This window comes from Vidua chalybeata, chromosome 14, assembly GCF_026979565.1.
Source record: "Vidua chalybeata isolate OUT-0048 chromosome 14, bVidCha1 merged haplotype, whole genome shotgun sequence".
Classification (NCBI taxonomy): Eukaryota; Metazoa; Chordata; class Aves; order Passeriformes; family Viduidae; genus Vidua; species Vidua chalybeata.
In genome coordinates this window covers 4,453,925-4,475,700 of record NC_071543.1, presented here as the reverse complement: position 1 = coordinate 4,475,700, position 21,776 = coordinate 4,453,925, and the positions used below count along the sequence as shown (strand labels likewise).

Sequence of the window (21,776 nt, the reverse complement as noted above, 5' to 3'; positions counted from 1 at the left end):
AGGGGTGGGAAGCCAGCCTGAGCAGGGAGGATGAAGCAAGCCCTGAAGAGAGACGGGCTTGGTCCTGGGTCTCCTTACTGTTGTGTCCTTGCACAGGGAGATGGATGAACAGTTGCTCTGCAATGCCCTCATCTCACTTTTGGTCCACAGGTTTTTGGCCAGGTCAGAAGTAGCTGGGGGTGGTCAGAAATGGTTCTGTGGGCCCATTGGGTCTCTCAATTGAGCTCCCTTTGTGGGCCAAAACTAGTCTGAGTGAGCCTCAGTGGGGACAGTCCTGTGTGGTTGCTCTTTATTCCTAGGGGAGGACAGTGCCATAGTGGGACAGTGTGTCTCATTCAGCAGTGGAGGACCTGCAGATGTGACCAGAATGGGAAAGAAGGGGATGTGTTTCATGAGACTCAGCTTTCTGAGGCTTTTCCACCTGTTGCGAGGCTTAGTGCACTCTGTTTCATGTCCATGCTGCTGAAAGCAGATGAGCACTGACACTCTGGGGTGGTGGTGCAACTGGGGATCTCTGGTAAATCCTTCCCAGCCTCTGGCTTCTGCAGGTCCCATCAGTGCTGGCACTGGAGGAGTCATCTTCCAGAGGCCTATTTTGGGACTTTGGGTTCTTTTGGGATCACTCGGGCTGTGTGAGCAGGAGCACTGCAGCCCCTGGGGTTCTGCCCCATGTTCCCATCGGTCCCCGTGCCACTGTTGCTGTGCCACTGCCTGATGTTGTCCCAGTCCAGCTGACCTGAGTCCCCTCATCCCCTCCTGCCATGGCTCTCCTCTCCTCCTGCAGATTGTCACCTGCTCCCCTCACTTCTGCAATCCTTGTGTGCGTCCTTCCTGCTGCAGCCCCCGTGCCCTCGTGCCGTGGGTGCTGGCACCCCACTGCCCTGTTTCTTGGGGCAGGAGGGACACATCCCCTTCCCAGTCTCTCTGATGCTGGCACACGGGCGCTGTGGCTGCCCAGCTGGACATGGAGAGGGTCATTCTGGCACCGGCGGTTGTGATCCCACTGGCACCTCTTGGCACTGGGAACATGTGGGTGTTGGTGTCCCCTGGTGTCCCCCGGTGTCTGCTCCCGCTTCGCTGTGCCCCTGGGTCTCTTGCTCCCTCCCGGGAGGGGCCAGGCCCGCTGCCCGCAGCCCTGCCGGTCCCTGCCGTTCCGCTGGGAATGCCCGCGCCGGCCCGGGCTGAAGGCACTTGGTCCCCGGTGTGTGGCTCGGCGCAGGGCTGGCCCGGGGTCGGAGCTCTGAGCCGGGTCAGTGCCGGTGCCAGAGCTGGGAGCGTAGGGCGGAGCCGCGCGGTGCCGGTGCCGCTACGCGGGGCGGGGACGGGCCGTACCGTAGCCGGTGCGTGGGGCGGAACCGTGTGGTGCCGGTCCCGGAACGTGGGACTGTACCGGTGCCGGTACGCGGGGCGGGAACGTGCAGTGCCGTAGCCGGTGTGTGGGGGCTGTGCCGGTGCCGCTACGCGGGGCTGCGCCGGTGCCGGTGCGTGGGGTGGAGCCGTGTCGTGCCGGTGCCGGTCCTCGGGGCGGGGACGAGCTGTGCCGTAGCCGGGGTGTGGGGCGGAGACGAGCGGTGCCGGTGCCGCTATCCAGAGCTGTGCCGGTGCCCGTCCGCGGGGCGGACCCGGTGCCGTGCAGTGCCGTAGCCGGTCCGCGGGGCGACGCGCCCCTATGAGCCGGTGAGGCGGCAGCGGTGCGTGAGGGATGGCGGCGGGCGGCGGCGGAGGGCGACCGCCGGGCCCCGACCCCGCGCTGGAGCCCTACGTGCAGACCCGCATCTTCAAAATCATCGTGATCGGAGACTCCAACGTGGGCAAGACGTGCCTGACCTTCCGCTTCTGCGGGGGCACCTTCCCCGGCAAGACCGAGGCCACCATCGGCGTGGACTTCCGCGAGAAGACGGTGGAGATCGAGGGGGAGCGCATCAAGGTGGGCCCCGCACCGGCTCCAGGCTGGCTGACACCGGCCCCGGAGGGACCCGCTAAGCCCCCGGTGGGTCCCACACCGTGCGGTGGCCCCTGGTGGGCCTCGCTCCGCCCTCTGTGGGTTCCACACCGGTTCCAGTGGGCCCCGCTCTGTCCCCGGTGGGCCCCGCACTAGCCCCGATCTGGCCGGCAGCAGCCCCAGCAGCGATGGCAGCCGGTCCCCTTCCCTGCCTCTTGCCAAACCACTCCTGGGGGCTTTTCCTTTCATCCCAGTTGGAGGGAGGGAGCAGGGCCAGGGAAGAATTCTCATCCCTGTGTTGCAGAGATGGCCCTGGACCAGTCCCTGCTGCCTTGTCACTATTTCTGGGGTTGGCTTGAGCATGCAGAGATCAGAAGTGATGGCTCAGGGTGAGTCACCGCCACCCTTGCAATGGGCACAGCTGGATCCTCGCAGCATTGGGGTGGCTCCAGCTCCGGACACTGGACCAGTGGAGGGGTAGAGCTGCGGTGGGATGGGGGACATGACTCTGTACCACAGCCAGGGGGCCTGGGGGGCAGAGAACGATGGGCTGGCAGCAGCCACAGTGTAAGGCTGAGAGCTCACATGGGTCAGCGGCAGCGGGCTCGGTGGTGGCAGCAGCAGTGCAGGAACCTGCTCCCAGCTGCACCTGGAGCTGCGATTGCAGCGGGATGCATTTTCTTAGGAAGGCTGGTGTGACACCTGTAAAGAATGATCAGTTCAGACCTGAAGAGCTCTGGCTGGTGTGTCAGAGCAAATCTGCCACTAGTAGGAAACCACCCAGGAGCAGAGTTTGTGGTGGAGCTTGGCCTGCCCAGCTGTGGGGATCAGCACCCACAGCCCCTGAGGCTGGTGCTGGAAGAACAAACATCGCTGCTGTACTGACAGATGGCTGATTGAAAGTTGAACTCACAATGAAACCCGACCTTGTGTTGGTGGGTGAGAGCTTTAGCTGTGCTCCTAGGCTGTCCATGAATGTTTTTCCCTCTCTCCTTTAGAGGTGCTCATTCTCCCTGCCCTCCCTGGCTCTGTGCAGCCCCACGGAGCCGTGCCAGTGTGAGCTGTGGTGCAGGCTGGCATGGAGCCTGTTTGCTGCCACTATCCGGAAAATGTTGCCAGGTTTTCTACCTTTGGAAATTATTTGAGCTTCAATGGGCAGGAGTGGGAGGTAGTGCAGCAAACCAGCCTTTTCCTGGGATATGTATCCTAGAGAGGAGGTGAGAGGTGGGACAAGGACCCTCCTTCTCTTGCTCTGCCTGGGAGAGACTGGCTCTGCTTTGCCAGCATTTTTCAATTGGAAAGACTCCGAGGCAGTTACTGTCTCCATGGGTACAGGGCAATTTGGATTAACTTGGAAATTGCCACTTCCAGGCTACAAAACATTACCAGGAGAACCCAGAGTGACCCGTGGGGCACTCTGCTAGCTACCGGTGTTCAGCCAGACTTGGTGTCACTGAGCAGCACCGTCTAGGAGCAGACAACATTCAGCCAGTTCCCAATCCACCTCACTGTCTGCTCATCCAGCCCAGAGACCTCCTTGCATCTCTGTCACTTGGGTCAGGAAGTTGTCATCGATGGTGTCCTGGAATGTTCTGGATTGCCTGTGCTCTGCTGTGCTGTCCTTCCATGAGATATTGGGGTGGCTGAAGTTCTCTGTGAGAACCAGGGGCTGCAAACACAAGGCTGCTGCTCACTGTCCACAGAGCACCTCATCTGCTTGCTCTTCCTGGCCAGGTGGTCTATAGCCAAGACCCCCTACAATGCCATCTGTGATGTTTGGTTCTTTAATCCTCCCCCATGAGCTCTGTTGGCTCCTCATCCATCCCCACAGAGCTCCTGGCCCTCCCACTGTGCTCCTACATAAAGGGTGGCTCCCCCGCCTCATTTTCTCTTTTCCTCTGTGAAATCGTCAGCGTTCTCATTCATGGCGTAGGATTTGGTGCATGAATAGACATGGATCTGTTGGAATGAGTCCAGAGGAGGATGCAAAGATGGTCTGAGGGCTGCAGCTCCTCTGAAGTCAGGCTGGGAGAGCAGGGGTTGTTCAGCCTGGAGAAGATGAGCTTTAGATCCCCTTCCAGTGCCTGAAAGGGCTCCAAGAGAGCCGGAGAGGGACTTGGGACAAGGGATGGAGGGACAGGACAATGGCCTTAAACTGAAGGAGGCCAGGTTTAGATTGGATATTGGGAAGAAATTCTTGGCTGTGAGGATGGGGAGGCCCTGGCACAGGTTACCCAGAGCAGCTGTGGCTGCCCCTGGATCCCTGGAAGTGTCCAAGGCCAGGTTGGAGAGGTCTTGGAGCAACCTGGGACAGTGGAAGGTATCCCTTCCCATGGCAGGGGGTTAGACTGTATGATCTTTAAGTTCCTTTGCAGTCCAAACCATGCTGGGACTCTCTGAAACCCAGAGAGCAGGGAGCCCTCCTGCAACCCCCTCCCCAAGGCCTTGCCAGGGCCATGCTCCACACTCCTGTGGCATCTTTTCTTGTCTGCTTCGGTTCCCAGGTGCAAGTGTGGGACACAGCTGGCCAGGAGAGGTTTCGGAAGAGCATGGTGGAGCACTACTACCGCAACGTGCATGCCGTGGTCTTCGTGTACGACGTGACCAAGATGAGCTCCTTCACCAACCTCAAGACGTGGATCGAGGAGTGCAACGGGCACGCGGTGCCCCCACTCGTCCCCAGGGTGCTCGTGGGGAACAAGTGTGACTTGAAAGACCTCATCCAGGTGCCATCCAGCCTGGCCCTCAAGTTCGCCGACGCTCACAACATGCTTTTGTTTGAGACCTCGGCCAAGGACCCACAGGAAAGCCAGAACGTGGACGCCATTTTCATGTGCCTGGTGTGCCGGCTGAAGGTGCAGCGCTCGCTGCCCTGCCGGGACACGGAGGGCTGGCCGGCGCAGCCCCAGCCGCACCCCCGGCGGCTGGACGAGGCCAGCGGGAAAGGCTCCTGCCCGTGCTGAGCGGGACCCGCCCGGACCCCAATAAAGGCTCTGAGCCCCCTGCGCTCCGACTCTTGCTTTGCGTTATCGTCTGTGATCGGCTCGGCTCGGCCACAATCGGCCGGTTCGGCCTGTAGTGCTCGGCTACAATCGGTCCGATTCGGCTACAATCGGCCCTGTTCGGCCGTGCTCGGGCTACCTCGGTAATTATTGCCCTGACTCGGTTACAATCGGCCGACTCGGCCACACTCGGTTACAATCGGTCGACTCGGCTGCTATCGGCTACGTCCGCCTCGGCTCGGGGCGGGGCGGTGCCGCGCGCAGGCGCAGTGCGCGCTGCCGCCGCCATGAAGTAGGTGTGAGGGGTGTGGGGGCGAAGGTCGGGCTCGGTCCTGTTCCGCCGGTGCCGGTGCTCATGGTACCTCGCCCGCAGCCCCCTGACGAAGGTGAAGCTGATCAATGAGCTGAACGTGCGGGAGGCGGAGCTGGGCGTGCAGGAGGCGGTGTCGTGGCACGCGGAGTACAAGGACAGCGCTTGGATCTTTGTGGGTACGGAGCGGGCTAGGGGCGGAGGCCGGTGCTGGTGCTGTTGACCCGTTCCTTCCCTCCCCTCTCCCCGCAGGCGGGCTGCACTACGCGCTGACGGAGGGTGATGTCATCTGCGTGTTCTCGCAGTAAGTACCTCGGCCCCGGCCCCGCCGCCGCGGGCGCTGCCGCGGTGCTGACGGTGCGTGTGGTCACAGGTACGGCGAGGTCGTCAACATCAACCTCGTGCGGGACAAGAAGACCGGGAAGTCCAAGGGCTTCTGTTTCCTGTGCTATGAGGACCAGAGAAGCACCATCCTGGCTGTGGATAACTTCAATGGCATCAAGGTGAGTGGAGCTCAGGTGCTGCCGTGGCTCCCTGAGCGCTCCCTCGGGTCGGCAGCGGCCCTGGGGGCCGGGAGCTGGCGGTGACAGCCCGGCCCCGCAGATCAAGGGACGCACCATCCGTGTGGACCACGTGGCCAACTACCGGCCCCCCAAGGAGTCTGAGGACTGGGATGATGTGACTAGAGCCCTCCATGCCAAGGGCTGCGGGGTGAAAACGCCGCCTCACACCTCGTCCGACTCCCTGTCGGAGGATGAGGAGGTGCCTGTGAAAAAGCAGAAAGGTGAGGAGTGTTCCTGGCAGGCTGGATCCCAGGTGGGCATGCCCATGGTAGGGTTTGGGGGCTGGAGTCTGCGTGGAGGGAAGGTTGGAGGAACAAAAATGGGCACAAAATCAGGGTGGGAATAAGGTGTTGCTACAGAGTGCTGAGGAGATGCTCAAAAATGAGGGAGAAGAAGAAGAGCCATGAGGGAAGAGTCCTCAGGTCTGGAGAGGTAATTTCCACAAAGCGGATCACAGTATTACTGAGGAAAGGGAATGAAAGGGAAGTTGGAAGAAGTTCTCAGCATTCCAAGTGGTGTGGAAATGCCCAGCTTTGCTGGGAAGAACATGATGTGTATGTTGAAGAAAGAAGTGGGGTGGCTGCAGCTGGAGGAGAAAAAGTTGTGATTAGAAGTGGACTGGGATCTCCCTGAGGTGGAAGTAGGCTGAGAAATTAGGTGGAGGGGGAAAATTTGTAGTGGAAGAGGAGTTGGGATGGTGGCAGGGGAGCTATGGGGAGCAAGGTGCTCCTGGAGTTTGGTCCATCCCGAAATGTGAACCCTAATTCCAGAGAAGCAGCGGAGCAGAGCAGAACGGTCAAAGTCGAGCCCACAGGCTGGGAAGCAGGTGAGCACAGAGGAGCCCCATCCCAGGATCAAGATCAAGAAGGAGAAGGAGGACCCTGGGTATGAGCGCTACGCTGGCGGGAGCGCCAACAGGAGCACTGGGAGCAGGACGCAGCATGATGAGGAGCAGCGGCGGCACCAGCGGCACTCGGACAGCAGTGGGGACAAGAACTGCCGCGAGCAGAGGGGCCAGAGCGGCTCCTGGGAGGAGTGGGAGAGGAAGGAGGAGGCTGGCAGGAGGGGTGACAGGCACAGCAGCCGGCAAGATGCGTCCCCCAGGGGAGGCAGATCTCGAGAGCCCCATTCCAGGCACAGGGAGCGGGGCTCTGGCAGAGACTCCGGCCGCCACTGAGCCCTCGGTGAGCATTTGGGGTGAGGGGGGCTCTGAGCCTGCCCAAACCTGCTCCAAGCTCCTGGGATGCTATGGCTGGACCTTTCACCTCGGAGCTTCCCCTTGCCTCTCATCCCACCCTGGGCCAGGGCTCTCCACGCTGCCTGTGCTGCTGGCTGGGAGAGGGGTTTGTCCTTTGACTGGGGAGGATGTCAAGTGGTGAAGGCTGGAAGCAGCAGCAGGATGCTCCCCTTCCCTAAATCCCTTGGGGCAGTGTCCCCCTCTTGCACTGGGGGCAGAGGCTGCTGGGTGTCTTGTCTGGCCTCGTGGGCCAGGTTTGGGCCCTGTGCCCACCCAGCATCATCTGGAATTCCATGATGTATCCCCCAGGGATACACCGCTGTGTTGGGGTGATTTATCATGGATTTGTTTAAAGGTTTCTTAATAAAAGTTCCTGTTAGGGAGAAGCTGGTCCCGGGAGCAGTGTTCCTGTCTGTTTTTCTTACGCTGATTTTAGGCTTATTTTGGCTGGAAAACCGGGAGTGCTGGAGTGTGGGATTCGCAGGGTGGAGAAGGGAAGAGCTTTAGCTGGGTTTGGTTCCTATAAGGAGTAATCCCTCCAGTGCGGGTCCGTGCCGGTTCTAGGCGCAAGGGGGAATTTCCTCCACGGAGCAGCCGGGACCGTTCCCAGAGACAGCCGAGGGGGTTGCGCCGGGGCTGGGGTGGAGGCGGGCCCTGCAGCTTCCACCGGCGCGGTGCGGCCGGGGCCGGCAGGGGGCACGCGCGGCGCGGCGGTGCAGAGCCCGGTTCCGGTTCCGGTCCCGGCCCGGTGGCGGCGGCGTGCGCGGCGGTGTCCGCCCGCCATGCGATGTCCGCGCTCAACTGGAAACCCTTCGTGTATGGCGGGCTCGCCTCCATCGTGGCCGAGTTCGGTGAGGCGCAGGGGCCGGGCGGGACCTGGACGGGCGGGACCGGTACATGTACCGGCGGGCGCTGAGGCCACTGTCCCCGCTGTCCCCGCAGGCACGTTCCCCGTGGACCTCACCAAGACGCGGCTGCAGGTGCAGGGGCAGAGCACCGACGCGCGGTTCCGCGAGGTGCGGTACCGGGGCATGTTCCACGCGCTCTTCCGCATCTGCCGCGAGGAGGGCGGACGGGCCCTGTACTCGGGGTGAGCACCGGGACCGGGCCTCTCGGGGCCAGGGCCCATCGGCAGCGGGCCCCGCTTCCCCCGGGTCCCCATCCGTCCGTACTGGGACACCCACGCATCTGCCACGGGTCCTCCTCCCTGCCCGGCTCCTCCTTGCAGCCACCCGGGCCTCCCCGGTGCCTGCCCCGGATCCTTCCCCTCTGGCTCAGGCGCTCCCACCGCCTGTGCTGGGCTCCCTCTTCGGCCGCAGCCTCGCCCCGTCTGCCATGTTCGCCCCTCCATCCCGGCATCTCCCTCCGCCCACCCCGGGACCTCTCCTGCATCCCGGCATCTCCCCCTGCCTTCCCCGGGTCTCCCCCACCCATCCCGGCTTCCTTCACTCTGCCCACCCCGGCCCTGCCCTGCCTCTGTCCCGGTACCCCCTCTCCCCAGCCCGGGTCCCCTCTTCCACCTTCTGTCACGGCATCCCTGTGCTCCCTGCCCGTCCCGGGCCCCCATTTCCTGTACGCTCCTGTGACCCCCTGGATCCCTCCCTGCCTTGTCCCCCTGAGTGGAGCCTCCCGGTGTTCCCGAGGCGAGGAGCAAGGCCAGGGCTGCGTGGGTGCCATCCGCTGGCCGTAGGGTGCGTGGGGCAATCCCGAATAACCCGGGCAGAGCTGCATTTCTCAGAGCCCCAGCGGGGTTGTGCCTAGCCCCGGCAGTTTGAGGGCGGGTGGGGAGTGGCCTGGGCTGGCCCGCAGGGATGCTCAGGGTCCATTCCCCCTCAGGATCGCCCCGGCACTGCTGAGACAAGCGTCCTACGGCACCATCAAGATCGGGATCTACCAGAGCCTGAAGCGGCTCTTCGTCGATCGCATGGAAGGTCGGTGCTGGGGAAGGGCAGCACAGGCACCTCCCAGCTCCCCCCCTCACACTCTGGGCTGTGTGTTCTGCTTATTCCTTGCTCTGTCCTTCCCACCCCAAGATTCCCACAGGAATGGAACTCCATTACTGGGTGCTGCGGTTTTGTTTGCCAGTGAGAGCAAGGATTAGGTTCAATCCCGATGGGAACCTCACTGTGCTCTGCACTGCCTGTGGTCCCTAACCAAATACCTCCTTCCAGCCAGGTTCCTTCCTTTCACGGAATCATAGGAGAATCACAGAATCCTTTAGGTTGGAAAAGATCTCCAAGATCACCAAGTCCAACCTGTGTCCTATCCCCACCTTGTCCCCAGCCCAGAGCACTGAGTGCTACACCCAGTCCTTCCTTGGACACCTCCAGGGATGGGGACTCCAGACCTCCCTGGGCAGCTCCTTCCAATGCCTGACCATCCCTTCCATGAAGAACTTCCTCCTAATGTCCAAGCTGAGTCTCCCCTGGCACAGACAGGCACGTTCTGGATAGGAATTGTGCAGTCCAGCTCTAACTTTGGCCCTGACTGTAAAGGTGAGGTTCCATCAGTGCCCTCTGCAGCTCCTGCCTGGGGAGTGGAGCAGCAAGAGTCTGGTGGATGTTCCCTGAGGGAGCACCGAGATCTGCAGGTGAGATTTCCATCCCTGCTGTGATATGAGGGAATGTTGTAATGCCATTCCAGCCTGGGGAAGCGGGATGGGCAGGTGAAATGCAGCACACTAATGATAGGAAGCTGTGTCAAGGGAGGTTTAGGTTGGTATCAGGAGAAGGTTTTTTCCCCAAGAGGGTGCTGGGCACTGCCCAGGCTCCCTGGGTATGGTCCCGGCCTCAAGGCTGCCAGAGCTCCAGGAATGTTTGGACAGCACTCCCAGGCACAGGATGGGATTGCTGGGGGGGGTCTGTGCAGGGTCAGGAGTTGGACTGACTGATCCTTGTGGAACCCTTCCATCTCAGGAGGTTCTGTGACTCTAGAGGTCCTTTCAGGGCTGCTGTCCTGCTTCAGTAAGGCCTCTCCAACATCTCCTTGCCTGGTTCTGCCTGTGTACATGGCCCCCATGCCCCCCTCGCTGTTCCAGCCTTTCCAGCTGTGAGCTCCATGCCTGAATGTTTGTCTCCCTACAGGCCTGGGGCAGCCAGTGGCCTGGTGTCCTCTGGGAAGTGTCGTGGTCAGTACCAGCAAAGGCCTGTGTGTTTTCCCAATGTAACCATCATCCTAACACCAGGCCTGGAATCTGGGGTTATTCCCTGGCACTAATCACATCTAATTCCCTGCCTGTTCTCAGTCCTCAGCTGACTCCAAGTGGCTATGTGTAGGCAAATCCGGGGGCCTGGGGAAACGCTGGGTTGTCCCTCTCTCTCTGTCTCTGTCCTGGCTCATCCCTGCAATGAGAAATCTCAGATAATTGTTCACAATTTTTATATGTCCCAGGATTTTCCTTCTCATCAGTCAGACCCTTTGAGAGTGCATTGCTGATATTTCAACTGCCACCTTCTGTCCCTGACAGGTGTGGGGACAGACCTGTCACGGGCTGTGGCACCTACCCAGGCCCTGCTCCTGCAGCTTCACCGTGTGATTTGAGAGCTGAGCTACCCAGCCCTTGTTCCCTCCTACTGTGCCCCCTCCTGTGAGGGTCTGACCTTCTTTCCTTGCTTGCAGATGAAACGCTGCTCATCAATGTGATCTGTGGGGTGGTCTCGGGGGTCATCTCCTCTGCGCTGGCCAATCCCACAGACGTGCTGAAGGTAAGGTCTGCTCCTGCCTGGCTGTGGGACCTGTGGGAGGAGCAGCTCAGTGCTCCCTGAGCCACCAGTTCTGCTTGTTTGGGTTTTTTTAATGAATGGAGACCAAAGCCCAGGGTCATTAATAGATATTTAAAAACACAGCTCTTAAAGATCACAGAATCCTGGAACGGTTTGGGTTGGGACGGACATGAAAAACCATCTCCTTCCACCTCCTGCCATGGGCAAGGACACCTCCCACTAGACCAGGTTGCTCCAAACCCTGTCCAGTTTGGCCTGGAACACTTCCAGGGATGGAGCAGCCACAGCATCTCTGGGCAACAAGGATGACATTTGTCCTGGTGAGGGGTGGGAGCTGTGTTACCTGACCTGGGCCAGGTGAGCAGGTGGCAGCCAGCTGCTCCTGCCCCCTTGGTCACGGTGCTGGCACTGCCCCAAGGGCCTGCCTGTTACATGGAGTGAGCAGAGCCCAGTGGGGACTGCCTAATGCCCTGGGCTCAGGGTAGCCCTGCTCTGGGCAGAGAGAGCCTGGAGAACTTCCCCATTCTTCTCCTGGTGTAGATCCCCCTTCTGGGACTGCTTTCAGGGGGAAGGCCTTGTTCCTCATGTTCCAGTGCCCCCACCCTGCTGCTGCCCCTGCCATCTGCCTGCTGCCGTCCTTGTCTGTGTGGTTTTCAGGGAGGGATGTGGAGAACAGTGTGTGCTCTGAGCTGCTCTGTTCCTTCTCCCAGGAGTTCCGTGGAGCTGCTGTCCCTGTTGTCCTCACCCTGTAGACAAGTGCTGGTGTCAGGGCAGGTGTTGACTCTTCCTGCTGACTCTTCCTTTTCTTTCAGATCCGAATGCAGGCTCAGGGCAGCTTGTTCCAGGGCGGGATGATTGGCAGCTTCATTGACATCTACCAGCAGGAAGGTACCCGTGGCCTCTGGAGGGTGAGCACCAGCTCCTAGAATCCCCCACCAGCAGTAGAACTAAGAAAAATCTTAGGGAAGCAGGTGCTCTCCTGCTGTTCTGTAGCAAGGAGCCCTTGGAGCCCCTCCTGCTGCTCTTGTGGGGCAGAATCTTTTCTGGTTTTGAAATTGGTGCAGAAGGTGAGGGGGTGACAGCTTAGTTCCTTTGTGCTGGTGCTGGGAGCAGGGAAGCCGTGTGGTGTTAATCCAGCTGGATTAACGCTGCCAGGGTGGAGACATCCTCCTTGGTTTTGAAGCAAAGCTGGGAAGCAGTTGGTGTGCTTGCAGGGAGGGTACAGGGGAGGTTGTCAGGAGAGGGCCCTGTGGGGGATGTGGCTGTGGTTGGTGACAGTGTCCCTGCTGCACAGGGTGTTGTTCCCACGGCCCAGCGAGCGGCCATCGTGGTGGGGGTGGAGCTGCCAGTCTACGACATCACCAAGAAGCATCTGATCCTGTCAGGCCTCATGGGGGACACCATCTTTGCCCACTTCATGTGAGTATCTGCTGCAGGCTTGGGGGGGGTGTGTGGGGCAGAGGAGCCAGGTGGGACTGGGGAGAGACCATTCATGGAGCGAGTGCTCTGGAGCTGCAGGGAGCAGGGTTAGTGCTTCCAGAGGATCTGGAGCAGGGTTAGTGCTTCCAGAGGATCTGCCCTGTCAGCTGGAACAGCTCAGAGGTATGGAATCATTAAGGTTGGATAAGACCTCCAAGACCGTGGAGTCCAGCCATTCTCCCAGCACTGCCAAGGCCACCACTAATCCATTCCCACATCCCAGAGACCTCCTTGGAGAAGGACCTGGCAGAAATCCTTCGGTGACATGAAATTCCAGCTTGGTTTCAGCTGGCTGATGACAGAAATGCTCTTGCCCCACATCTGCACCCTGGTATGAGCCATGTGTGTGGCTACGTGTAACAATCCCTCAAAAGCTGCTCCAGTCCCTAGTCCTCACCTGTCCAGACCCTGTCATCTTGCAGCCCTTGCTGGAAGAGCCTTGAGAGAGGAGAAGGCACAAAGCTGGCAGGACCCAGAGCAGTCAGTCAGTGTTGCAGTCAGCCTGCTCTGGGCAGGGCTGTCAGAGAACACGGGAATCCTTTTTCACCTCCATTCCTCAGCTGCAGGTGCTGCAGTGCTTCCATTGGCTGTGCGTGCTGGGGTGAAGGTGAGGAGCACTAGACCCTCCATGGAGGGAGAAACTGGCAGCTCTGTGGTCCTTTCTGGTGTCTTTGCTTTTCTTCCCTCCTTCCTAAAGGAAGCTCTGGTGGGAAGGATGTGCACTTCCAAGGGGTGCCTTCAGGTCTGTGTCACCTGGGCAGCACCTGGGACCCTTGCAGGGCTGCCAGTGCCCTGTGGAACCAGCTGTGGGCTCAGGTGAGTGTCTGGGTTAGCTGAGCTGAGCATTTCCTTCCCCTGAGCTCCACAGGGTCCTGTGGCAGCCCTGCCGCTGCCCCTTTTCCAGGTAGGAGCAAGTAGTGCAGCTCACGTTCATTGCTAAATGCCTTTGCTGAAGTCCAGTGGAAGGTATTTTGTGCCTGTCTGAACGGGGGTGGCTGTGTCCGGGGCTGTCCCTGCTCTGATTTGGTGTGTACAGTTCCAGCTTCACGTGCGGGCTGGCGGGGGCCATCGCCTCCAACCCCGTGGACGTGGTGCGGACGCGGATGATGAACCAGCGCGCCATCGTGGGCAGCACTGAGCTCTACAAGGGCACTCTGGATGGCCTCGTCAAGGTGAGGGGACAGGTGGGCACATCCCTGTCCTGGGAGGCTGGCCAGGTCTCAGCACCATGCTGATGGGGGCAGTGAGATCCTACGGTGACAGAATGTGTCATCAGCGAGGCGGGAGAGGGCCCAGAGTCACTTCCCTGAGGCCACTGTCAGCCTGAGCATCCTCCCAGCCTCCTGGGATAAAATTCAGGCTATGATGCAGTTAGCTGGGTTCAGAGACTGTAAGTGATGCTTCACACACTGGCACGGGCCTGTCTGCTCCCAGCAGCAGCTGGGCAGGGCCAGCGGGGCACACGTGGCACTGGGGAGGGATGTGGGCAGGGCATGGGCCTGGTGTGTCTCCTCATCCATTTGTCTCTCCTCCCAGACATGGAAGAGCGAGGGCTTCTTTGCACTCTACAAAGGCTTCTGGCCCAACTGGCTTCGTCTAGGTCCCTGGAACATCATCGTATCCTCCCTGTGCTGCTGGGAGGTGGTGGAGTGGGATGAGGGGAGAACCCTGTGGGAAGGGCAGGGCAGGGCTGACACCCCCCTGGGGTGCACTGGGGACCCCAATGGGCACTGCTGATGGTTCCTGCAGAGCCTCTGAGGGCTTGGCTGAGACCTTGCGTGGCCTGGGCTGCAGGAGATTGCTGGATGAGCTCCTCTTTGGGAGGGAATTGTGGGGAACATTCTGCTGCTGAGGCAGGTGCTGACTGTGCAGGACCAGCACTGCTGTGTGCTGAGCCAGACCATTCTGCCTGCTGAAACTGGGTGGGGAGTTCACTGTACAGAGCTCCCAGGCTGGGCTTGGAGCCACTTTCCTCTCCCAGTGGTCTGGGCAAGGCTGGCTTTGCTCTGGGTCCATCTCCCTGCTCTTGCCCCAGCTCTGTTCTACCTGGGCAGGTCAGGTTGTGCTGCCTGGACAGGGAGTTCCATGGGTGGGTTTAAGGAGCTCCCTGGATGGGTGTCCAGCCCAGCTGAATGCTCTGCCCACCCTGCCAGGCAGCTGCCTCTCATCTGTCCCAATTCCTTGACACTCCCTTCAGTTTTTTATCACATACGAGCAGTTGAAGCGCCTCCCCTTCTGAGAGCTGCCTTCATCTCCCCAGAATCATCCTCGGGGCTGGCAGCAGAGCTGTGCTGCCGCCTCCCTCTTCATCGCACTGTCCCCATGTTGTGCTGTTTGGTCCCTGTGGGCTGGGCTCTCCCCACATGCATGGTCCCTGGAGCAGGAGCTGCCTGGCACAGGCAGGAGCCACACGTTTCCCACCCGGAGGTGTCTGCGTGCCTGAGCCTGCAGGAATATCTTCTGTGAAGATCTGTGCATTCCAGTGGCCTTTGGGGCACTGTGGCTCGTGGCTGGCAGGTGTGGGTCTCCTCCCGTGCCCGTGGGGCAAGGCTGGGGCCTGTGAAGGTGCCATTGTCATCATGTTTCTTGCAGAACTTGTAACTTCATTAAATTATTTATTGACTGGATGGCTTGAGTTTGGGTCTGTGCTCATTCACTGCAGGGGTGTCTGCCCTTGGAGAGCACAGAAGCTGTTTTTCACCATGCTATAGACCCCTTTTTTCTCCATATATTTATATAAAAACAATCTGTAGGATTCATTTCAGTAGAGATGTTTCTAAACTCAAGTTTGTTAGTGTCAGAAAATGACCCTGTTGACCTCTCAGCTCAGTTTTGCCTCAATCTCTTAAATTCCTGCTTATTATTACAGTATTTTTGTTTAAATAATCTGTAAAGCCACATAATGTGCTTTAAAGGTGAGCTCAGCACTTGAAAATGGTGGTTCTGGTGCTGAGCAGGATATTTTGGTCATCCTCTTCTGATTTTTGGTTATTTTTTAATGTTTATGGCTATGGAAGCAAATGGTTTTTATGTCCCTGCTCCCTTTCCTCTTCGTGGGGTGGCTTTGGGTGACACAACAGCATGTCTTGGCTGAGCCTGCTGTGAGCTGAGTTTCTGTGGAAGTCACACAAGGAGTGTTCAGCCAAATCCCGCTGGGAAAAATGGGAGGGAATTGGTGTTACAAAGTCAGAGCTGCCTCTAGAAGCTGCAGGGGAAGGGAAAGTGACTCCACTGCGCTTGGGCTGAAATGAGGCCTGAGCAGGGCTCTCCATACCAGGCAGCGTGTGGGAACCTGCTCCTGCACACACAGGAAGGTCCAGAGGGTGGAACTCCAACATGGAAGGCTCCATGGGAACCAGTCAGCCCTCCCCAGGTGTTTAAGGTAGAAATACATGTCCTGATACGTGAAAGCTAAAAATGGCAGTCAAGCAGGAGAGGGAGGCACTGGCTCCAGCCTGTACTTGCTCCTCACTGCCCTGCCACTTCTCCCTCATCCTTGATCTCATTCTGAGGGTTTGGACTCTCTCCAGCATCAGGGCAAAGGCTCCCCAAATGTCTCCCTGGACAAATGGAAGTAGAGGATGTGTAAGGCCACCAGAACCCTCCCGTGGCCACCCACAGTGCAGAGCCTGGGTGTTGTGGAGGGTCCTCCCGGCTCTGCAGCTGCAGCGAGCGCCCCCATTCCCGAGCTCCTGCCCTCCAGCAGTGCCCCTCCCGCCCCATCCCAGCTCAGCCTCTCCCCAGTTACTGTTTGAAAGACAGACGCTCAGTCCTGCCTCTTTCCTGGCAGCTTGGATTTTTCCAGCTCATGAGGCAGGAGAGGCTTGTGACACTTTGTGTAGGGGCTGGAGCTGTCACTGTCAGTCCCCGTGAAGGTCAATCCTCCCCGGGAGGTGTGAGGGGTGTTGTGGGATTCAGTAGCACAAGGATGCAGAAACTTTGCTTTCATGAATTTCTTTGTTACAAGTTACTATTAGATAAATAACAATCATGACTAGCAAAGTAAGTGTATACATAGAAACATTCTTTTTTACTGTTAGTAGCACTTAGGTTTCACTGGAAGTATCACAGCAAAGTCCATCAAACTCCTGCAGGAGTGAGGTCAGTCAATGATGGACAAGGTGTCCCTTTGGATATGACCCGTGTCATGGAGCCTGGAGCCAGTCTGGGGATCTGAAGGGCTGTGCAGGGGGAGCTCCAGGACAGAGAGAGGCTCTTTGGGGCCTCTCTGCATGGATCCATGAGTGGGCAGAGGACACCAGCTCTTGGAGGGCCATATCTGCCTTCTGTCTGGATCCAAGGCCCCTCTGCAGGTTGTGGTGGTTTTTTGCCCTGCAGGTTCCATCAATTCTCTGGTTTCAGCCTCTCCAAGGATACCCTGGGCTCCCTGTTGTGCTTGCTGAGGGCACTGCAGGTTCCTAGCTGTGAATGCTGCTGTCCCAGGCTGGCAGATGTTTCTCCATCTGTTTGAGCACACATCCCTCATTGGTGCTTTTCCCCATTGTAACCAGGTCACCTTCAGGGCTGCTGTTTCAGCAGGGTGTCAGTGTGTTCCCTTGGTCCCAGCAGCAAGAAGCTGTCCTGGATCTGGCAGTGACCCCCAGGAGCCCCACGAGTTGTGCTGGACATGGGGAACTCTCTGTGCTTGTCCCCATTCCCAGCCTCTGTGTCTCAGCAGGCACTGCTTTGCTCCAGTCCCTGGTGCCTGGGGGGGACAGCCACCTCCCCATGTGCCACCATGGCAGCTTCCTGCCCAGGTGTTCCCTGCTCACCCCCTGCTCCAGGGTTGTCTGGAAACGTGGCTGGAGGGGAGGGACCTCCGCGGGCACAGCAGCAAGTCCAGCAGTCCCTTCCGCCGGCAGCTGCTGGCAGAGCTCTGCTCCCCCCTGAGACACCCCTGCTCCCCCAGCTCCTTCTCCCCCCTGAGACACCCCTGCTCCCCCAGCTCCTTCTCCCCCCTGAGACACCCCTGCTCCCCCAGCTCCTGCTCCCCCCTGAGACACCCCTGCTCCCCCAGCTCCTTCTCCCCCCTGAGACACCCCTGCTCCCCCAGCTCCTGCTCCCCCCTGAGACACCCCTGCTCCCCCAGCTCCTTCTCCCCCCTGAGACACCCCTGCTCCCCAGGCTCCTGCTGCTCCCCAGGCTCCTGCTGCTCCCTGCAGAGTGAGGGTCTGTGCCTGCTGCCAAGTTGCTCCTGCTGAGAGGCCCCAGGTGAGTGATGGCTGAGAATCGTGCTGGGGGTGCACTATTGCCGTGGTGGGTCTCACATGAGGCAGCCACAGCCAGCTGGGCCCTGGGAGCCATCTTCGCCATGCTGGCCTCACTCATCATCGCTGCCAATGTGCCTGTGGCCATTGTCCTGCTCTGCCACATCCGGAGGAGCGGCTCCAAGGGGCTCTGTTTTGTCCTCAATCTTGCCTTGGCGGATGCCATGGTTGGCTTCACAGTTATGGGCCTGGCCATGGATGAGCTTTCCCAGCCCTTTCATCCTTCCCAGAACTTTTGCATCCTGAGAATGGCTTTTGTGACCTCTTCTTGTGCTGCCTCCATCCTGTCCCTGATCCTGGTTGCATGTGACAGGCACCTGGCGATCCGGAAGCCTTTCCACTATTTCCAGCTGGTGACAGGCCCACGGGTCAGGGTGTGCTTGGTGGGGCTCTGGCTGTTTGCTGTCATCGTCGGCTTCCTCCCGGTCTTCATCCCGCGCTTCCAGAGGGTCTCCAACCATTGGAAATGCTCCTTCTTCAAAGTCTTCCAGCCTTCCTACATGCTCACCATGTTCTGCCTCGGCTTCTTCCCCGCACTCTTCCTCTTCCTCTACCTCTACTGTGACATGCTGAAAATTGCCTCGGTGCACGTGCGGCACATCCAGGAGGTGGAGCAGGCAGGGCTGGGGGGAGGCTGTCCCCCATCCCGTGCCACCAGTGACCTGAAGGCCATGCGCACGGTGGCCATGCTCATCGGGTGCTTCACCCTCTCCTGGCTGCCCTTCTTCATCGCCAGCATCGTGCAGATGGCCTGCCCTGACTGTTTCCCCTACAAAGTCATTGAGAACTTCCTCTGGCTGCTGGGGCTGGGCAACTCCCTCCTGAACCCACTGCTCTACTCCTACTGGCAGAGGGACGTGCAGCTCCAGCTCTCCCAGCTGGCTGCAGGTGTGAAGAGGAGGGTCCTGCTCCACCTGGGCAACAGGCGCTGTTTCCCTGGCAGGGGCACCAAGGCTCCTCCTGCTGTGTCCTGCCTGGAGCTCCAGGACTAACTTGGTAGGGAGTGGCTGTCTCTGGCTTGCCAGCTCCTCTCCTGCATTGTGACCATGAACTTGGGGCCTGAAGGAGATCACAGATGGGTAGGACCAGTCTGGATGTTAATCCCCAGACACCAACACGGCTGGATTCCAGCCTGCCCGCTGCCCCACAGCCCCCAGCGCAGCCAGCTTCACCCCAGCCCCAGGCACCCCAGGTTGCAGGTATTCTCTAGAGAGCCTCTGCTGGAGCAACCCCGTGTCTCCTGGACCAAGCTGTCCCACTCAGTCTGCAAAGACCCTTCTCCCATTGCTTCCCCTGCCAGGTGTGCACCCCCTGCCCTCCCTTCTGTCTGCAGCACTGGCTCCATGGGCAACAAAACCCCTGTTCCTGGGGCAGGTGTGGGCACAGGGAGGGCTCTATACCCTTGGCCCTGGCAGCAGAGGTTGGGCAGGCTGTGAACATCCCTGAGCTCTCCTGGACCACAGGTGCTCCCCCTCCCTTCCCAAACTCTCCTCTCAATTCTACACAGGGCCATTCCTGCTTTGGGCTGTGCCCACACAGGGTAGCAGAGGTGAGGGGGGGGTGGGTTTGGGCATGGGGGACAGAGAGGGCTCGGCAGTGGCCATGCCTGTGGGGGGGGGTGGTGTAACCCTGGGCAGGGGGGCAGCCCCAGCGCAGGGGGACAGCCTGGGCACTGCTGTCACTGTTTACCCAGGCTGTAAAGTGAGTAAATGAGTAACTGGCTGAACAAGGAGAGGGAGGATTGGTTGCCTCAGAGATCCCCACGAAGGAGAGCTACTGTGTCCCACCCAGGATTTGGGACTGGAAGGGTCCCTGCACACCCACTCTGCCCATGGGAACCCCCCCTTCTGCCCTAGTGGCCAGATGGCTGCCCCTGCCAGAGGCTATAGCGATACTTAATTGCTTCTCATAAAATCATTTTGTTTCATCCACATGGCAAGAAAACTTCCCTTAGAAGAGGGTTATTTGCTAAAAAAGTACCCTACTCTGAAAATGAGGGTGCTCAGCATGAAACAGCAGCTGTTCCCACCTCTGTCCTCGCCCTCCTAGCAGAGACGAAGGCTCAGGGCCATATCCACTTGCCTCCAGAACTTACCACAAAGCTAAGGTCTTCCCCATCCTAGAGAAAGAGGCAAAAATGAAAGTGTGTTTAAAAGACCCCAAACAAGAGGCCCTCTGTGGCATCCCCCTTGGCCAAGGACAGGCCTGGGACCAGGTCCCACGTGGCAGACACCGTTCCTGGCTGTGCCGGATGGACTGAACCTGGGGGAAGGCTGCCCAGCGCAGGCTGGCTCTGGGGGCTGCTGTAGGGGGATGTGGTGGGTGGATGCAGCTCTGGGCTCAGCCCATCATCTCCCTACACCGGGGATTTGCTGCCTGTTCTTGCTGACGCCTGAGCTCTGCCAGCTGTGGCTTTGATCATCCTCATCCTTGCTGAGCCTCTGCCTCCCTCCAACGCCTTCCTGCAGCAGGTCCCAGCAGGAACAGGGACACTTTGGACATGGGCCTTGTGCTGCTTCCCGAGCTTTCTGACTGCCAGCTCTGCTGCATGAGTCCATCACTGAACTGGCCAGGCTGCAGGTCTGAATCAGCGTGAGGAGCAGGAACCCTGGCTGGGCAGGAGTCCTGTCCAAGTGGGATCAGGGCTGTGCAGGAACCCTGACTGTGCAGGAACCCTGTCCAAGTGGGATCAGGGCTCAGGCAGCCTCCTCGGTGCCATGAACATGCTGCAGTGGCTTTAAACCTCCAGCACTAGAAGGGAGCCTAAAATAGAGATGGAGAATGTGAACTTTGAATAAGTCTGAAGTGATGGGACAAGGGGGAATGACTTCCTGCTGTCAGAGGGCAGGCTTGGATGGGGTATTGAGAAGGAATTGTTCTCAGTGAGGGTGGGGAGGCCCTGGCACAGGGTGCCCAGAGAAGCTGTGGCTGCCCCTGGATCCCTGGAAGTGTCCCAGGCCAGGTTGGGGCTTGGAGAAGCCTGGGACAGTGGAAGACGCCAATGACAGAGGGTTGGAATGGGATGGGCTTTAAGTTCTAATTCAAACCATTCTGAGGTTCTGTGACACTGTGCAGGTGGGGGACAAGGTGCAGCTGGAGGCAGAACTCCTCCTGCAGTGGAGCGTCCCTTTCTGGGCATCTCACTGTGGCACTGACCCCTCTCCTCCGTCTGCAAGCCATGGGCTGGAGGGGGCTCACGGGCTGGCACAGCTGGGGCTCCATGCCGGGATGCATCTGCAGCTCCTGCTGGGGTAACCCGGAGTGGCAGCCATTCCTTGTGAGGCCAGGCCTGCTCCCATCCCTCATCCCAGAGAGCCCCTGCCGCTGTCCCACTCCAGCCTGCGGTGACCGCGGCACCGAGCGCCGCTCGCGGGAGCGGCTGGACCTTAGTGCACAGGGCGGCAATGGAGGAACGGGATGGAGCCATCCTGCTCCACTGCGACACTGGCAAGGATGGAGGGCGCTGCCCCACTGCTGCCCTGCGCTGAATAAACGCCCTTTGCCCGGCTGGTTTCTGCTCCGCTACCGGGGGCTCGGGGCGGCACCGGGGGCGGCTCTGCCCCAGGCCAGGGAGCAGCAGTGGCACGGGGGGCGAGCACAGAACCGGGGTGGAAAGGAGGGCGACAGCAGCAGAGCTGCGGCCGCGGGGCCGGCCCTGTCCCGGTGAGGTGTTTCCGGTGGGCTGTTCCTGCTGGGATGTTCCCGGTCCCGGTGGGATGGTCCTGGTCGGTGTGGCCGGTCCCGGGGGGGGTGTGGCCGGCCTCGGTGGGATGGTCCCGGTGGGATGTTATCAATCCCGGTGGGGTGGTCCCTGTCCGGGTGGGATTGGTCTCGGTCAGGCTGGGTTGTCGGTAGCCCCGTTGGGATAATTCCGGTCCCGGGGGGGTGTGGCCGGTCCCGGGGGCTGTTGCCGGTCCCGGTGGGATGGTCCCGGTCCCGGGGGTGTGGCCACACCCGGTGGGATGGTCCCGGTCCCGATGGGTGTGGCCGGTCCCGATGGGATGGTCCCAGGTCCGGTGGAACGGTCCCGGTCCCGATGGGTGTGTCCGGTCCCGGGGGGATGGTCCCGGGGGGGTGTGTCCGGTCCCGGGGGCTGTTGCCGGTCCCGGTGGGATGGTCCCGGTCCCGGGGGTGTGGCCAGACCCGGTAGGATGGTCCCGGTCCCGATGGGTGTGGCCGGTCCCGATGGGATGGTCCCGGTCCCGATGGGTGTGGCCGGTCCCGGGGGGATGGTCCCGGTCCCGGGGGGTGTGG

The 21,776-nt window shown here is 60.0% G+C and overlaps 4 protein-coding genes across 4 annotated transcripts; all 4 read left to right on the top strand.

The window, feature by feature from the left end:
• The first annotated feature begins 29 nt into the window (after positions 1-29).
• RAB33A (RAB33A, member RAS oncogene family) lies at positions 30-4,955 on the top strand. Its single transcript, XM_053955345.1, has 2 exons — positions 30-1,927; positions 4,447-4,955. The coding sequence occupies exons 1-2, from the start codon at positions 1,703-1,705 to the stop codon at positions 4,903-4,905; spliced, it is 684 nt and encodes a 227-aa protein (XP_053811320.1). The 5' UTR covers positions 30-1,702; the 3' UTR covers positions 4,906-4,955.
• Positions 4,956-5,197: 242 nt separating this feature from the next.
• Positions 5,198-7,453, top strand: RBMX2 (RNA binding motif protein X-linked 2). The gene is made up of 6 exons (XM_053955344.1): positions 5,198-5,236; positions 5,318-5,433; positions 5,507-5,558; positions 5,628-5,757; positions 5,858-6,038; positions 6,588-7,453. Exons 1-6 carry the CDS (start codon positions 5,232-5,234, stop codon positions 6,992-6,994), a joined length of 891 nt encoding a protein of 296 aa, XP_053811319.1. The 5' UTR covers positions 5,198-5,231; the 3' UTR covers positions 6,995-7,453.
• Positions 7,454-7,767: 314 nt separating this feature from the next.
• Positions 7,768-14,882, top strand: SLC25A14 (solute carrier family 25 member 14). The gene is made up of 9 exons (XM_053956051.1): positions 7,768-7,905; positions 7,997-8,144; positions 8,891-8,985; positions 10,673-10,758; positions 11,589-11,684; positions 12,071-12,195; positions 13,292-13,427; positions 13,792-13,872; positions 14,453-14,882. The coding sequence occupies exons 1-9, from the start codon at positions 7,842-7,844 to the stop codon at positions 14,492-14,494; spliced, it is 873 nt and encodes a 290-aa protein (XP_053812026.1). The 5' UTR covers positions 7,768-7,841; the 3' UTR covers positions 14,495-14,882.
• Positions 14,883-17,473: 2,591 nt separating this feature from the next.
• Positions 17,474-18,514, top strand: GPR119 (G protein-coupled receptor 119). Its single transcript, XM_053956097.1, has one exon. The coding sequence runs from the start codon at positions 17,474-17,476 to the stop codon at positions 18,512-18,514; it is 1,041 nt and encodes a 346-aa protein (XP_053812072.1).
• The last annotated feature ends 3,262 nt before the right edge of the window (positions 18,515-21,776 follow it).

Bases quoted from the DNA above. Each gene is read 5' to 3' on its own strand.
- RAB33A (XM_053955345.1), top strand. From the start codon at position 1,703: ATGGCGGCGGGCGGCGGCGGAGGGCGACCGCCGGGCCCCGACCCCGCG. The intron at 1,928-4,446 runs GTGGGCCCCGCA...TTCGGTTCCCAG, and splicing joins TCGAGGGGGAGCGCATCAAG to GTGCAAGTGTGGGACACAGC.
- RBMX2 (XM_053955344.1), top strand. The intron at 5,758-5,857 runs GTGAGTGGAGCT...CCGGCCCCGCAG, and splicing joins ATAACTTCAATGGCATCAAG to ATCAAGGGACGCACCATCCG. The intron at 6,039-6,587 runs GTGAGGAGTGTT...CCCTAATTCCAG, and splicing joins GCCTGTGAAAAAGCAGAAAG to AGAAGCAGCGGAGCAGAGCA.
- SLC25A14 (XM_053956051.1), top strand. From the start codon at position 7,842: ATGTCCGCGCTCAACTGGAAACCCTTCGTGTATGGCGGGCTCGCCTCC. The intron at 13,428-13,791 runs GTGAGGGGACAG...CTCTCCTCCCAG, and splicing joins CTCTGGATGGCCTCGTCAAG to ACATGGAAGAGCGAGGGCTT. The intron at 13,873-14,452 runs GTATCCTCCCTG...CACTCCCTTCAG, and splicing joins TAGGTCCCTGGAACATCATC to TTTTTTATCACATACGAGCA.
- GPR119 (XM_053956097.1), top strand. From the start codon at position 17,474: ATGGCTGAGAATCGTGCTGGGGGTGCACTATTGCCGTGGTGGGTCTCA.